At 52.2% G+C, this 17,009-nt stretch overlaps 1 protein-coding gene across 2 annotated transcripts in view; it reads left to right on the plus strand.

Moving 5' to 3' along the window:
* Nucleotides 1–2,387: 2,387 nt before the first annotated feature.
* The window catches only part of TENT4A (terminal nucleotidyltransferase 4A), a 43,511-nt gene continuing 28,889 nt past the window's right edge, over nt 2,388–17,009 (plus strand). For both annotated transcript variants that reach the window (XM_024247335.2, XM_054555395.1), the window contains exon 1: nt 2,388–3,639. In XM_024247335.2, coding sequence (XP_024103103.2) covers nt 2,927–3,639 — 713 coding nt within the window. In that variant the 5' untranslated portion in view covers nt 2,388–2,926. The remainder of the gene's footprint in view (nt 3,640–17,009) is intronic.

A 17,009-nucleotide genomic window follows, 5' to 3' on the forward strand; every position in this document is an offset into this window, starting at 1 on the left:
GAGGGAACGCGTGCCAGGCAGATGGAACAGCAAGTGCAAAGGCCCTAAGGCAGGAGTGTGCCAGCTGTGCTTTTGGCTGGTATTGTTTGGGCTAGGGAAAGCACTGGGAGGTGAGGGCGGGGGAAGAGGGGAAGGACCAAGGAATAAGGGACTTGCAGGTCATAGCAAGGTTGTTCCATTTTGCTGAGTGAGAAAGAAAGCCACTGGAGGGTTTTGAGCAGAAGAGTGGCATGAACTGAATTTTTTAAAATGTCAATTTTTAATTCTGGGATACACGTGCAAGACGTGCACGTTTGTTACATAGGTAAATGTGTGCTATGGTGGTTTGCTGCACTTGTGAACCCATCACCTAGGCATCAAGCCCTGCATGCATTAGCTATTTATCCTGATGCTCTCCCTTCCCCTAACCCCCCACAGGTCCCGGTGTGTGTTGTTCCCCTCCCTGTGTCGATGCGTTCTCATTGTTCAGCTCCCACTTATTACTGAGAACATGCGGTGTTTCGTTTTCTGTTCCTGTGTTAGTTTGCTGAGGATAGCGGCTTCCACCTCCATTCATGTGCCCACAAAGGACATGATCTCATTCCTTTTTACGGCTGCATAGTATTCTCAGAGTGGCATGAGCTGATTTTCAATAGTAACATCTTTTTTCTTTTTTAAAAAGGATCACACGAGCAGCTGTGCGGAATGTGGGAAACCAGCTAGAAGGCACTGCTTTAAAATGGACGGGTGACGGGAAGGAGAGTAAACAGGGGTGGAGGGAGGAGGAGGAGGGGTAGCAGTTGGGTTCTGGATGTTTCGGGCAGTGGAACCAAGAGGATGTGTTCATTGTGGACAGAGAGAGGAGCCAGGCATGACCAAGGATTTTGGACTGAGCCATTGGAAGCAAAGAGCTCCAGAATAACGGCTGTTTGATTTGTGTGTGATTTTCTGTTTACTGAATGCACGTTCTAATCCTTGGTCATGATTTCCACATGTACAATATGAAGGCATTTGAAAACGTCTGAAACATTCATTTTTATTACTAAACACCACCACTTGCCCCAAAGCCTCTGTATGGAACACACGGACCTTTCCTGTTGGAGCGACGTTTGGAAGGTCAAGTGCTTACTAATGTCTACTCATCTGTGCTAGAGACGAGGGGGTAGCATTTACAACACGCCGGTAGGAAGGCCAGGTCCCGTTCTACTTAAAAGGCTTGGAGCCCGGGCGCCACTGGGCAGCTTCAGGGCCCTGGCCCCGGCAGTGCACTTGCGGGGACTCCCCCTGAAGACAGGTCGGCAGCCGCGGGGCCTCACGTCGCCCAGGCTCGCGGGGCACAGCGATGATCGACAACGACACTGGCGTTTGCTTTGGACCTCACAGGATGTGTGGTTGGCGCTGTATTCCAAACAGTGCCACTGTCAACCCGGCTTCCATCGCGCTCGGGACACCGGGATGGCAAACGGCAGGCTGTGGATGGCGGGCGGTTTCCCACTGACTCCTGCCCGCTCGGTGCAGCTGGAAAAATCGAAGCCGGCGGCCGGACGCGCCGCCCACCAGCCGTTCCTCGGCTAGCACTGCCCATTTTGCCCAGGGAATTAACTTGGAAGTTTTCACTTCACTTTGCGCACACAAAATCATTTTAAAAAGCAAACCAAACGCCTGTAGGCAGACCCGCTAGGCAGCAGGACTCCGCCGCGCGTCCTTCCCGGCTCCGGAGCGGCGGAGCCAGCCACCCGGCACCGCACGCTGGCTGCTCACCCCGCGAGGTGCAGTGAGCACGTGGGCCGACGCGCGGACCCCAGAGAGCGCAGCGTGACCTGCTGCACGGACCCTCGAATGAGAGACCTGGGGCGGGATCTGCGACCGGGGCCCGCCCTTACGTCAGGAGGGAGGGCCGGCCGGCGGGGGAAGCGCCTGCGGTGGCGTTCGCTGCCCCTGCCCGGCTGCTCGGAAACTTCCACCGGTGGCGGTGGCGCTGACGGCCACGCTGCCTTGCGCACGCGCAGCGTGGCTCAGGCGGCAGCCCGGCGACACCGGCCCTAGCGCGCATGTCTGCACGCCCCGGTCTGCGTGCCGCGACGGGCCGAGGGCGGCGTGCGGGCCTTCCAGCGGCTGCCCATTCCACCCAAACCCGGCCTAGTCTGGAAGGGCTCAACGCCGCCGCCTCTCCCTCCAGCCCCTCCCAGTCGCGTAGCTTCTGACGCCGTCCTCACCCCGCCCGCGCCGACTGGGCCCCAACGCGCAGGCGCGGTAACCACGGCGGCGGTGTCTAGTGAGGATTTGAAATCGGTCGCGCGTGCGCACCGGCGACACGGCCCGGCGACCGAGGCCGCGCTTCCTCCTGCCGCCCCCGTCCCCGCCCCCTCCCCCGCCCCTCATTGGAGCGGAGGCGGTGGCGGTCCCCTCCTTCCCCCGCGCTGTCGCCGCCGAGAGTGTCTTTTCACCGCCGCCGCCACCGCAGGAGCGCCGAGCCAGCGGCGCGAGCGTGACTGAGGGCTAGGCGCACGGGCGGCGGCGCCTCCCGCGGGTCCCTCAGCCGCGCGGCGCCTGGGCCCGCCCCCTCGGCCCCGCCGCCCGCCCCTCTCCGATGGCCTCTCCCCGCGGCCCGAGTGGAACGCCGCCGCCGCCGCGGCCCCCGCGCCCGCCCCGCGCCGCGTGAAACAGGAGCCCCGAGACCGCAGCCGCCCGCTGGGACGCGCCAAGCGCCGGAGCCGCCCGCCGCGGCCTGCCCAGGGCCATCACCGCCGCCGCCGCCCCACGCCGGAGCCCGACGGGAGCGCGGCTCGAGCAGGAGGCCGGGACTCGGCCCGCCCGCCGCCGCCGCCACCGGCCCAGGCCCGTCCGTCCGTCCGTCCGTGCGCGCGCGGCCGGGCCTCGGGGCGCGGCGGGGGCGGGGCCGCGTCGGGGCGGGCGGGCGCGCGGGCCCCGCGGGGGCGGCGCGTGGATGGATCCGCGCGTGGCCTGGATCCAGCCCGAGCAGAAGGGGCCGGCCAATGCCCTGTGGATGCAGATCTGGGAGACCTCGCAGGGCGTGGGCCGCGGCGGCTCGGGCTTCGCGTCCTATTTCTGCCTCAACTCGCCGGCGCTGGACACGGCCTCCGCGGCGGGGGCGGCCGGGCGGGGCGGTGGCGGCCTGGGCACCGCGCTGCCCGCCGCGTCGCCCCCGCCGCCGGGCCCCGCCGCGGCCGCCGCGCTGCCCCCCGCGCTGCTGACGGCGCTGGGGCCCGCGGCCGAGGGCGCGCGGCGCTTGCACAAGTCGCCGTCGCTGTCGTCCTCGTCGTCGTCCTCGTCCAACGCGGAGTCGGGCACCGAGAGCCCCGGCTGCTCGTCGTCGTCCTCCAGCAGCGCCTCGCTGGGCCGGCCGGGCGGCGGCCGCGGCGGCGCCTTCTTCAACTTCGCCGACGGCGCGCCCAGCGCCCCCGGCACAGCCAACGGGCACCCCGGGCCGCGCGGCCCCGCGCCCGCCGGCTCCCCGTCGCAGCACCAGTTCCACCCGGGTCGCCGGAAACGCGAGAACAAGGCCAGCACCTACGGCCTCAACTACCTGCTGTCCGGCAGCCGCGCGGCCGCTCTCAGCGGAGGGGGCGGCCCCGGGGCCCAGGCGCCGCGGCCCGGCACCCCGTGGAAGAGCCGCGCGTACAGCCCGGGCATCCAGGGGTGAGTGCGCGGGGAGGCCGCGGGGGCGGGGACGGGGACCATGGTCCTGGCCGGCGCCCGTGGTGCAGACACCCGTCCCAGGCGCCCAGGCTATTGGAGGATGGATGTTGAAGGCGAAGGCCAAGGCCCTACTCTGCACTGAAAGTTTTTTTTTTTAAATGTCAAACTCATTTATAGTGGAGTGACTTGCCCAGATCCTACAAGTAACGGTGCAAGAAAGGGGTTGCTGAGTAGGACCTGCAGGTATTTGTCTTTTTTACTCTTGAGATTGGAACGGGAAATCGACTCTCTCCCCCTCCACCCCGCCTCCAGGCAAGTGAGGAACCCCTTGTCAAAGTGGGGCGTAGATAAGCGTGGAATTTCATGTAAGTTAAGTTGCAGAATAATTTAGTATTGCCAGGAACTCAAATCACGTCGAAGGTAAATATTAACCTTTTTAATTTCATTTTTTAAAAAAATTTAACTGTCAAGTTAGAGGTGATTCATGTTTTGGGGGGTGTTGGGTGCTTTAATTTCGTGCTGCAATTAACATAAGCATCGCCTATGGTTTATAATCATTGGCTTAATTCAAAGAAAAAACAGATTTGTCATATGTGTCTATTCTTTGGAAGATGCTATTTTTATTTTAAATATTTCTACATCCGCCTAGAGGGAATTAGAGGCTCTACTTAAGTTTAGTGCACTTACAGACTGCAAGGAATGAAACGAAAGGTGGTGTGTGTGTCGGGGTTGGAATTGTCCCAGGTGAGGCTGTTCAGGTGTGATGCTGTTGACGCAGCCCCTTTGCCATTTTGGGCTTTTCTGAGCGTCTGGAAGTAATTTATGTGTAGATTGTATGTCAGTATTTTAAGACTTAAATGATAATTTTTCCTTGCACAATTTTTTCCCCCAATTTAAAAAACAATTAAGGATTTTCCGGGGTATGAGGGTTGTTGCATGCAGTAGAGTCCTACAAATAACCACAATTGCTAGGTGTTGGGAGTGCTTACAGTGAACTTTTTCTTGTAACTCTGTTTCTCATTTGAAGTATGTTGGGAAACACGAGTTGATACTTCTTTAAAGCGTGTGATACACTGTAATAGCTGCATGTTCTGTAACTTATTTCACCTGGCTTGGGCTACAAGCGATACCTTCTAAATTCCCCGAAGTGTAAACAGGCAGTGCAGACGCTGGCGGGAGCGCAGACTCCTCTCCTCTCCCTCCAGTTCTAACCTGTAGAACTTTCTGAGAGCAGGTGGTTGGGAGCAGTTTCTTCTTGATGAATAGCAATATATACCTAAGGGCTCGCTTGGGGAGGACCTTTAGGTTTCCAGCCTGTTATGTAACTGGAATGGACTCCGTTTCTCTTAGCACTAGAAAAAACAGGAAGACACGTGGTTTTTGCCAGTCTTGGGTTGTACCTCTGCTCTTAGAAAGCGGTAGCGCATCAGGCCCCGTGCACCTCACTTGGGCTCCCCGAGCTGTTTCCTCCTGGTAACTCTAGTCAGGCTCAGTAGGTAGTGTTGCTTTTGTTAGTGAATGAACCCACTAGGGTCAGGTGCTGTGCTAGGATCTGGGGATCTGGGGCAGGGACGGCATGGGAGACACAATCTCATGATCTTGACCCACCCTGAAACCTGCCTGCAAGTGCCCCCTGCCTAGAGCACAAGAGTACCCTGCTCAGTTGTGCAGGTCCCCTCTCACGCTCTTCGTCACCCACGTCCAGTCTCTCATCACATGCTGTTTGTTTGGCCCTTTTAATCTCTCCACCCCTCATCCTCCCTCATGCAGGCCTTGTTACCTCTGTGGAGATTGCTCAAGCAGCCGGAGGTGCCTTTGATGCACTCTGGTCGGTCCTGCTTGAGTCCTTTCCCATCACGGCTAATGGGGCAATCTTCTCTGCCAGCAGGTCTGGTCAGATTCCCCTTCACCCTGTGATGTCACCTCCCCCATCTCCAATCCCCCACATTAAAGACTAAAGCCTAAAACTCAGCAACACCTCCAGGGCTCTTCTGCTCAGATGGCCCTGGGTCCTGGCTCCTGGCCCCACCCCTTGCCAACCTGTTAGAACGTATCTGTAAGGCAGTATGGTGTAGGGCATGAGAGGGCTCTGAAGCCCGCCAGGAGGTCTGGTTTGATACTGCAGTCATGCTCTTGGAACTTTCCTTTTCCCCTTTGCTGGAGACCTCTCCTTGCCTGTCTCTGGGTGGTGTGTACCATGCCTCCAGTATGGCCTTGGGTGCATCCGCTTCCTGCCGTCTCTGCCCAAAAGGGCCTGTGAGGACCACCTGCTATGTGCCCAGAAGGGCACGGTGACCTCTGCTTGGGCTGCTACTCCTAGAGCTACTCTTTCAGAAGTAAATCTAAGCGGTGGTAGAGTTGGGCCTGTGGCTAGAGGAGGTAAGGTCCCCCCGGTGATCATTTCCACATGGCCCCTTGGTCCTATATGAACTAACCTTTTTGTATGAAGAAATAGTTCTGTCTAGAACTTGCTTCTGGCCATCAGCTTACCCAGAGTGTTGAGAAAGGACACCAAAAAGTCTTTCAGTTGTGGCTTAGCTAAGGAAATAACTGAGTTTTAAAGGCACACCTGGGCTGGCCAATAGTAAAGGACCTTGTTGCTGAGAAGCTGCCTGGGGTTGTGATATAGTCCCAGGACGTGCACTTCTGAAAATGCAGTGTGCATTCCTCATGGGAGGATGAGCCTGCTGTGGAGCATTGACTGAACCCAGTTGGGTCTTTGCCTGGTAGCCCATGTGGCAACCCGCACTATTTGTCCTTTTCTAGGGAGGAGTTTTCTGCCCTTGGACACTTTGCCTGGTGGCTTGGCCTTGTGAGACTGCCAGTCTGCCTTCTGCCTCAAGTAGGATGAAGAAAAAGCAGGTGAAAGAGGACAGGGTTTGGTGCAAGAACCTTCAGAGGAGAGGAGGTGAAATGCTCCTTTTGGCTCTGGTTCTTATTCCATTGTTTGATTGAAATCCCAAGCCTTTGTTTTGGGAATGGTGTGCTTAGCGTGAGCTGTGCTGTCTACCTGGGCTTCTGACCTAGAGATGTTGGTCAGGTGTGTGGACGGGCCCTGGGCCCTTTGCATCCCAGCCTCTGGCTGCTGTCACTTGGAAGTGCTCTCATCCCCTGACCCAGCAGGGCTTTGGGCTGTTGTTACTTTGTCATGGTCGTTCTAGCAGCTTTGGAAACCTCTTCAGGTTAAAAGTCTTGCATAAGTGAGAGTGGGAGCATAGCCCTCAGATATTTGGCCACATCCTTACTGGTGTGTTACAGAGACCCAGGAAGAATGGAGTTGAACGAAGACACGTGCAGGTGTCCCGGGCCCTGAACAGCTTCTATTCAGTTTGGCCTTTCGAGGGCTGTGCCATCTCAGGTGTGCCTGCAGTGTACAGCAGGTGTATGCAACTTCCTCTCTGCAGGTTTCTTGGTATTTAATCTCATCTTTTGATATCTTCTATTAACTCAAAGGAAATTCTGTTCTTAGTTTGAAGTCTGAGAGAGACCGACCACTGTCGGCGTAGGACATGGTCAGCCATGCCCCACAAGGTCCCTGGTGAGAGTCGTTTCCAACTTGGTGCATGTTTTTCTCAATTCTTTCTTGTGAAGGAGTCAGAGCTTGGAGGCGCAACCAGGATCCCCCCTCTCCCTCTAGCCTGACCTCACTGACATAAAGTAGAACAGGTGTGACCTGTCCGGAACATCCTTGTGATGCTCAGCAGGGCCTGCTGCAGAGCACGGGAGACATCACTCTAGGGGTCTTTCCCTCCCGTACTTTCCTGTGAGTGTCCAGGATGCATGAGAGAGGTTGTTGTGAGACCTGCGTTAAAGGGTGGCGGTGGCATTTGTGGACCTTGCTTTCTGAGTTTCACTCTCTGAGTCCCAGAGGTATAAGCTTGTGAAGAAAAGCGTGCATGATCACACTAAGCAGATACTTGCTCCTGCACTGTTGCAGGAGGAAGAGGAGTTAATTTCATCCATCAGCTCTTCCAACACTCCTTCCATTTAGTAATAGCATCACTTGTTCCTGTCTTTTGTTCCATGGCCAAGCTCCACGAGGTGAAATTGAAAATCGACTGCAAGACACTGGCTGTGCTGGAGTTGAGGAAAGTTTTGCTGGAGAACTGCTTGCACCGTATGTCCAGTCACTGATAGGCGAGGACTGGCCAGGTCAGGACAGCTGACACTTGGAGAAGGGGCTGCCCAGGAGGGCATGACAGACTCTGGAAAAGGAGGGTCGGAGTATTAAACTGGCTGGGAATGAGAGGCCTCCAATCTTTTAGCAGAAAAAAAAAAAAGGCTTAATGCTCGTGCTGTGGAAGTCAGAATGAAGCAAAGTGGGTTCTGTCTTGCTGCTGTGAGCGTGTGATGGAACAATAGTGTCATTTGCTTTTTCTCAGAAATATTTAATGCATGTTTGTGACATAATTTTTCAAAGTAATTTTAAGTAAATATTTTAAAGTAAAAAGTTCTAAGATTTGTGTCTCAAGGTAAAGTCTCAAACGTTCTTTGGTCACTATTTAATATGAGATTTTGTCCTCATTTTAAATGGATTCATGTAAGCGTCCTGTGGAAGAAGAGTTAATAGTTATCCTTGGAAAATAAGAACTTTTTATGCCTCAGTTAGGTCATATGGTTTAGGATCTGATTTTGTAATTGTGGAGTAAAAAAGGTTAAGAAGAAAAAAAAACAGTAAACCTTGAGATTCAAATTCAGAAACTTGATTTTTGAGGATGCAACCAGAATTTGGACTAAAGGTACAGAGGGGTGGCAGAGTCAGACCACCCAGACTTGCAGAAGATTGAAGAAGCCGCAGTGCTGCCGTGGAGAGGCCCTTTTTAGGAGGTGTGGCTGGCTTGTCAGTGCTTCCTCTTCTTTGCAGTGAATTGGATGGCAAGCCTCACCCTCTTTGAAAGCTGCCACTCTGAACCTGCCTTGAGAAGCACCTCAGGGAGGGCAGGCAGGTGGTCTCAGTCAGCACTGACAGGTGTCCAAGTTACCTGACCTGTTGTGGACATGTGCTTGAGTGAGGTGGCCAGGATGCCTTTTCTCCCAACACTGGGGATGCACACTCATGCAGCATCCTATTTTTGAGATTTCTATGTTGTGGTAGTTCTCTGTTGCTGTGTAGCAAATTAGCATAAACTCAGAGGCTTAGAAGAACACTCACTTATGGTCTGGCGGATTCTGTGTGTCAGATCAGGGATGGCGGGGCTGGGTTCTCTGCTCAGGCTTTTGCAAGGCTGAAGTCAAGATGTTGGCGAGCTGTGCTCTCAGCTGGCACTCAGGGTCCTCTTACCAGCACATTCCTGTTATTGTCAGAATTCAGTTCCTTGCAGGATGGAAGTCCTTGATTGCTTGCTAGCTGCCAGCAGGGAAGTTGGGTAGGGCGCTGTCAGCTTCTTAAGGCCACCTGCATTCCATCTGCAAAGCAAGGTACTTTGAATTTCTCTGACGTTTCCCGCCAGCTGGAGGAAGCCCCCTGCTTCTATGGGCTTGTGTGATTGAGTCAGGCTGCTGCAGATAACCTGCCTACCTGAAGGTCATATAGTAGTACAACATGATCATGGTGTGATAACCTCATCAGAGCCACAGGTTCCAAGGAGTAGGGTGTAGGACCTTGAGGGGAGGAGGTTCTTTTGTGGGTAGACTTCCCCTGGCGTGGAATCGGTTGATGAGGATGTTGTGGTTCTTCTTGTCCAACACTTTTCCCCTGACTGGACTCCAGCCCATCGCAATGACTCTTGCAGATTGCCGGTTCCGTCCTCTGGCTTGGTGGTTACTACTGAACTCAGGCAGCCATCATAACCAGGAGAACCTTTCTGTGCTGCACTTAGATGGACATTCTTTAAAATACGTCATTTAAGAAAAGTTTGCAGGACTACTCGGGAGGCAGAGGCAGGAGAATCCCTTGAACCAGGGAGTTGGAGGTTGCAGTGAGCCGAGATCGCGCCACAGCACTCTAGCCTGGTGACAGAGCGAGACTCTGTCTCAAAATAAATAAATTAAATAAATAAATAAATAAATAAATAAATAAAAGTTTGCAGGAAAGCTGTGTGAATATATGAAAATACGGTGATTGAAAAGTCCTGTTCACAAGGTGTCCTGCATTGGCTAGCTTAGGAAAGGGGTCTTTCCTATGCAGGTGGGTGTTGATGACTTACCCAAGAGTCACCTCTGGAACCCAGTTCTCTTAAGTTGATAACAGTCCATCTTTGCTTTGCAGAAGATGTGGGGAACACTTGTCCTGCAAGCCCAGGTTCGTAGGAATGTTGGCTTCCCCAGAACCTTGGCTTCAGAGCACCGTGCCTCCTTTAGGAGGCACAAGAAAACTCCCACACGGTTCTTTCCTCTGTCCCTTCCTGAGCCCCCTCTGAGTGTTTGGCTCTTGTGGAGTTGCTGCTATTGCAAAGCTGACCCCACTGCCCTCCTGAGTCTCCTCAGGGAAGGCGGGGCTGTATTGTAGCCCGCATTCTTAGTGCCAAGCACACGGTAGCCACTAAGTAAGTATCTCCCAAGAAAGAAGAGCAGGAGGAGGATCTGCCAACTCAGGAGAGCAGGTGGGGGATGGCAAGTCTTCGGAGTATTAATAAACCAAATGCTAAGGGAAACTTTTGTTGTTTGTCTTAGAATTTTAAAAAAGTCTGTTGCAGTTTATCTGCTTTCCTTCCTGGAGAGTGGCTAAACTAGTGTTCTGTTTTACAGTGTAGAATGCAAAAGCAGAAAACAGTCAAGAAAATTCTATACTGTATTTGAAAAACGTCATCATTTAGTTTTAACTGCTCTTTCTTTCTTATTATAAAAATTAATACCTAACTATGAAAAGTTAGAAAGCCTGGAGAAGTATGGAGATGAGTTGTCCACTATTGGGCCACTAGAGAGTGCCCTATGAGCCTGTCCCTGGTGTCCTGGACTCTGGTGGTGTGCACTGCATTTGCTGGCAGTGAGCCGGGGGTGGGCCACATCTGGGCCTGGGCGGGGTGGATCTCTGCGAGGTTTATCCATCTCTCGGCTGACAGGGTGGGTGAGATGGGAGCAGCTCTGAGGGGCCCTGTTGGCAGAGAATGTCTTTGATTATCAACAACATGCCTTTTTGTTGTGGGCTTGTGATCCTTTTCTTTCCTAAATCAGCTGCTGTGCACAACCAGTTAGGCTCTCCTGTGGCTTCAGATTGGAGTTAGTTTCCCAGGTGCTAGGATGTGGGTGTTACGTGATTTCTGTCTTTCTGTTTGAAAGAGATTTCAGATCATTGTAACATTTCTGGAATCCTGTTGATCTGAAGGAATGGCTAGGATGTGAAAAGTCGAATATATTTTGATGTTTCTGCTTCACACCTGCTGGGTGGAGTCCATTTCTCAGCTTCGGAAGTCCATTTCTCAGCTTTGGGAGCCACGTGCTTGGCTCTTGAGAGCCTAGCTCCATCAGCCCATGTCACACATTCACAGGTCTGGCTTTGGCTGGTTTCGCCACGGTTTCTAACTTGAGCCTCAGTTTCCCCACCTATGAAGCAGAGCCTGTGGCACCCACCTCAGAGAGCACATGCAAGACTTGGAAGCACTCTGTGAGTTGTCATGCGAGAGATTAAAAAGGCCACCGCTGCCCTTTTCTCCTCTCTTTAAGGAAATTGAAACCAAAAATTAAGTCCTTCTTGTTGCCAGCTGGACAGGAAAAGCCTTTTTCTTGGTTTTTGAAATACAACTTTCACTTTCAGACCAAAGTGAAAACTGCTAAAGACTGAATGTTCTGAGTCTTGGGAGTGGGGGGCTGGAGGGGTGTTGTGAATTGAAAGATACCTTTCTATTTTTAAAACATTTTAACAATGCCTTAATAATGAATAATGTTTGTTCTAGTTTTGTGTTTGTTTTTTTTTTTTTTTAAACAGTTCTGAAGGTACATCAGCACTGTTCTACAGCTTTAAATAAGAATCTCATCTCCCCAGAGGCAAGGGTACTCTTGATGTATTTGCTCAGGCTTGTATGTGCTGCTCTGTGTAACTCGCTTAAAGTTGGTTAAGGTTTTTTTATTTCATGCACATAGTAGGAGTGGATGAAGTGTTTTCTGAACTCTTTGCAGCTTCTAACATAGTGTTCTGTGTATAGCGAAGGAAAACAAAATTAAGGGCCAGGGAACATTATGTAGGCAACTGGAACAGCACTGTCCAGTAGAACTTCCTGTGGAGATGGAATAATTCTATTTTTGACTAATACAGTAGCCACTGGCCATATGTGACTTTTGAGCACTTGAAATGTGACAAATGCAACCGAGGAGCTGAATTTTAATTTTATTTACTTTTAATTAAAATTTAAATGGCCATGTATTTAGACGGCTCTGAACTGCAGTAACTTTAGACTCTATTTGAAGCAGTGTTTGATTCACTAACTGTTGCTGAAATAAATTGAAACTCATACAACAGTAAAAGCTGTGTTACTCAGCAAGTTACCACTGTGAAAGCTCTAGAAATTGTTTGCGTTTCCAATGCAAATCCTTTTCAAAAAGCCGCTGTTTTAATAGCACATGAAGCATAAAATAGGTTCGTAGCAGAGCGTAACACAGAGCAGCTGTTGTGACCTGGAGTGTCTCCAGTCCAGCATGCAGGTGATAGGTCTCAGCGTTTTTGCACGCAGGTTAATGATGGTGCAGACGGTCACTTCCTTCTCTCAACAGTCTTCCTGGTCACCAGCACCACTGTGGCTCATGTGTGTGGGACTCTTTTGGCTTAGCTCTCTGCACGAGTTTGCTCCTTGAGTTCCCAGAGCTGACCCATGAAATGAGTGATATTACTCTTGTTTTGTAGACAGAAAACTGAAGCCTTGACAGGCTGACGTGACCTGGCAAAAGGTGCTGCAGTTGGAAATGTGAATTCACGGCTGACATCTGGGTACTTTACACCTAGCAGTGTTCAGTGAGCAAGACGTCGCTAACATGCGGGGGATGGAACCTAGCAACTCTTTCTACAAACATGGTTCAAATATGTTGGTACAGGGCCTTTTGCTTTGTTTTCCTAAAGAGGTTAGACGCAGATGTGGTGGAGCGCTTTGACAGCCACCACAGGACAAAGTCGACAGCTGTGGGGTTGGGGAGTGTTGAGGATTTCGTAGGGAAGCCAGTCCTGCGCAGTAGTACGCTCAGGTTCGTGCTTTCTTGAGGTGTTCCAGAACTGGCCTGGAGGGAGCCTGCAGTGCGGGAATGGGATTTCTGTCACCTGGAGTATTCTTAGAAGTTGCATTCTATGAAGAGTGGAGCATCTGATGAGCTGTTTACTCGCTGTTTAATCTGACGGCAGTTGAAAGACAAAGCAGGACTGGCAGCGCAGCCGCCTCAGTCAGCACTGCTGCACTGGGGACTTGACCTGCAGTCTCGCAATCCTGGACGATAACTCATTTTGAAGAGAGAAAAATTAAGCATTAAGTGATTCAAGCGTCTTGCCCAAGGCGCTACTAGAAAATAAAGGCACTGGTGCCCAGATGCAAGTCTGCATGGTGTGCCAGCCTGGGCTTCTTCCCACCTCCCCCACAGAGAGGGCACTGGTATGTTGGAGTGAAGAACCACGCAAGACCTCTGTGAGTGGTCAGAGATGGGCCCGTGGCGCAACACAGTAAAGTGTATTTTGGTTATAGGCATCGTCTCTAAACTTACGTAAAACATTATAAAAAAATGGAAGGACAATGATGAAATGATGGCCAAAAATATAGAAAAGGATACCTTGCACGTCCTGTGAAATGCAAAGAAATTCTAAAGTGTCATTATGAGTTACCTCATGGAAGAAAGCAAAAGGTGAATCTGTCTGGAGTTTGTGGTTCTGACTCACAAGACACTGATGTTCATGCTGAAGGACAAGTGTGGCGGGTGGAAGGATAGAGCGCCGAGACCACACTCTGAAGAGTAGGAATCTATGGGAACTATTCAGGGAGATGAAAGCATGGAATGAACTGAAGCTTGCAGACTCATTGAGTAAAAAGGGCGTTTTAGGATTGGTTTTAGAATAAAATAACAAGGCCTGTGGTTGGGGAAGACGACTTGCTGTTCACAGAGCCTCCCTTAATAGGTGGGGACCTCAGCTTTTCCTTTGCTGTCATCAAGTGAGTGGTGTATAGTCCTAGCCACAGTAGTGATCGCCACTGGCCCGACTGAGCCCTCACCCTTTATACAGTGTCTCCTGCCACCCTCCTGGGAGAGGCTGTTCTCGGCACAGCTGGCCTGGGGTCACACAGCTGGTAGGTGTAAAGCCGGCGTTGGAGTCCAGGTAGTCTCACTCTGTAGCCTGTCTATTTAGCCACTGCAGATGTAGAGCAAAGCGATAATTGTCCAAAGAGGTAAGCTAATAAAGAGGAAAACAGGCTGGGTGCAGTGGCTCATGCCTGTAATCCCAGCACTTTGGGAGGCCGAGGAGGGCGCATCACAAGTTCAGGAGATTGAGACCATCCTGGCTAACACAGTGAAACCCCGTCTCTACTAAAAATACAAAAGTTATCCGGGTGTGATGGCATGCACCTATAGTTCCAGCTACTTGGGAGGCTGAGGCAGGAGAATCTCTTGAACCCAGGAGGCGGAGGTTGCAGTGAGCCGAGATCATACTACTGCGCTCCAGCCTGGGCGACAGAGCGAGACTCCGTCTCAAAAAAAAAAAGAAAACAATTATGCTGAGTTCCAGAGAAGTGATGTCTGGCTTCTCAGGAGAGATGCCGATGCTGTCTGAGGGCCTGCCCAGTCTCCAAATGATTCAGAGACTCCAGAGATGGACAGCTAGTGCCCTGATTTTCCCAAGAGGATTCTGAGGGTGACTTCTGTCAACCAAACGGGAGGACCTGGTGCTGTCATCACCAGTTGGAGAGAGGCTGCTTTGTGAGGCTGGGGACCACCTGCTGTGTGTGCCATCTTACACTGCCATTTGCTGATTGCTTTAAAGCTAGAGGTTGTTTCTAAGAGTGCTTTGTGCTAACTAACTAAAACATAATGACATTGTTTTTACAAAACTGATCCGTGGTTTGTTTTTTAAAGCAGAAAGCTCTAAAGTCGCTCAATCCCACCACCCAGAAGCACAGTCAGGTGACTGCCACTGTAGGACCTCTCTCTCTAGGCTCGTGTAGATGGACACATGGATTGGTCAGTAGAAATACTTACATTAAAAGTCTTATCTTTACATAAATTTGCCAAATTATTAATTTTGCTTGAAAGGGAAAGATGTCCAACTTCAGTTGGAAATACTAGTTTCTAAGAGATACTGCTGAGACTAAGAGCATAAAACATGATGAAAACCTGAAGTGGCTAAGTGCAGCAACGTCAGAGTAAAAGCTTTGATGAAGTCTTGGTTTGCTTGGGCTGTGTAGGTTGGAGGCTCAGCCTTTGTTTCTCCCTCCTGTGGTGCCCAGTGGTGGTGTTTCTGTGTCCATGAATTTTCAGCCTCTGTAGTTTGTTCATAGTTAAGACCACTGTTGCACCGAGCCCTTACCGAGGGCCAGGCCCTGTGCTAAGCACTTGCCAGTGTGGGTTCATTAAGTCCTCATGACAGCACCATGTAGGGGGAGCTGCGTTCCTGTGTTGTACTTGGGACGCGATCTGACCTCAGGCACTTCAGGCTTCTGAAGGGTCTGCAGTCTCGTCTCTGCCTGGGAAACCACGATTTGCAGCATATTCCACAGACCTCATGCTCATCACCAGGAGGCTTCCCGGGACTGCTGCCTGAGATTTCTAAGTTCCTAATGTGGTTCATGCTTCTGGTGAGTTTCTTTGAGGCGACGCCCCCCGTGTTGCCTCTGGTCAGCTCAGTCCTGTGGTCCTGCAGGGCATGCTGCAGTGTCCTCTGTCTGTGACTTGTGCCGCGCCACCTTGACCTGGCATCCACTGTCCTCTACCACGTTTGCAGATAGGAGCCACTGTTGGTGCCTTTTTGTCGTGTGTGTTGAATGGTCAGGGTCCCAAATAGCTGATTGGGAGTACTCTCCTTGAATCTGCCATGTGCCTGGGTCGCAGGTGACTGGGCCCCTCTTTGCTTCAGAACCCACGTGTGTTGCCTGTCCTCTCTGGCTTGGAGGGTTGTGTGGAATCAGAGGTGAGACCCAGTTCCCAGGAATGGGCGGTTGCCTTTGATTGCCCAGCTGTCCTCAGCGCCCTCCCTCCCGCGCCCAACTGCTGCCTCAGTTGCTTGCTTGAGGATCCGGATATAGACTGAGGTCAGCCTTAGCATGGTGGGGGGGTTTCTCTTGAGTCTTGGATACTTTGTTACTGGTCCCATCTTCCTGTGGGTGGGAGTGTCTGTCTTGCTTGGCCTAGCCTCCCAGAGACCTTAGCTGTCTTAGTACATGGGCTCTGCCTGCCTTGGTCCCCAGCTCACCACCCTAGTGCAGTTGCTTCTTCGCTCTTGTTCCACTCCTTGTCGCCGTCCACCCTGTGCTTTCTCAATGTGTCATTACTCGGTGTTTCTGTGGAGCAGGGCATCCTGGGCGTCCTTTCTGATCCCTGGCTCCTGTGCTCTTCCGTGCTGGGCTCCCTCTTCCCTTCCCTTTTCTGCTGTGTTGCCCTCACACAGCTGGCATGCCATGGATGTCGCTCACCCAAGCCCTTCCTAGTGTTGCTCACCGAAACCCCTCCCACCTTGCCGCCGGGACCTTCTCCCCTTCCAGGTTGCATGCAGGCTGAGGGCCTGGCATCTCAGCAGGAGGCGGTGGGGCCTTTGCTGGCACCTGGGCTCTGCATCCTGACCTTCTGAGGGCTTAAGTCCTTTTGGTCCATCTTGAATCTCCTCCAGGCTTCAGACTCTCTGCTCTGTAGGTGGCCCATGGGGACGGGTGCACTCAGGCCTGGTCTTAGACTCTGCTGCTTGGGCTGTGCTGGTGCCTTTGGTGCCCACTTAGTCCATCCCACCTGGGGGCCCCGTCCTGCTGTCCATTGTGCCAGAGTGCTATCCCCTTGTCTTTCCATAACTGGCTGCTCGTTACCTTTCCCATGTCAGCCTCAGTACCAGCCACTTGGTATCAGGGAGGCTCTCCCTGACCAACCTAAAGTTCACAGCCGTGGTTACCAGTTTAAATTTCTGCATAGCAACTTTTTGGTTTATTTTGGCTACTTATCTCCCCCATCATGCCCCCCTGTCCATCTCATCATCCTGCCCACAGCTCTACTGTCTGTATCAGCCAGGGTGCGCTGCGCAGAGGCTCATGGTAAATAACTGCAGACCACGAATCCCATCTGCTTGCTGTGCTTTAATATTGGCTTACATCTTTGGATTCAGTGAGTTCTTTTCTCTCTCTCCTTCTCTCTCACTCACTCATACTTACTTTATGTAATTGGTGATTTCCAGCCTTTTGTATAGTCCTTTCTCGAATAGTTGTTTTCTGTCATCTTGGCGGGGCCTCAAGGGGTTGACTGTGCAGAGGGCAGGGGCTGCAGAG

The sequence above is a fragment of the Pongo abelii genome, chromosome 4 (genome assembly GCF_028885655.2).
Source record: "Pongo abelii isolate AG06213 chromosome 4, NHGRI_mPonAbe1-v2.0_pri, whole genome shotgun sequence".
Classification (NCBI taxonomy): Eukaryota; Metazoa; Chordata; class Mammalia; order Primates; family Hominidae; genus Pongo; species Pongo abelii.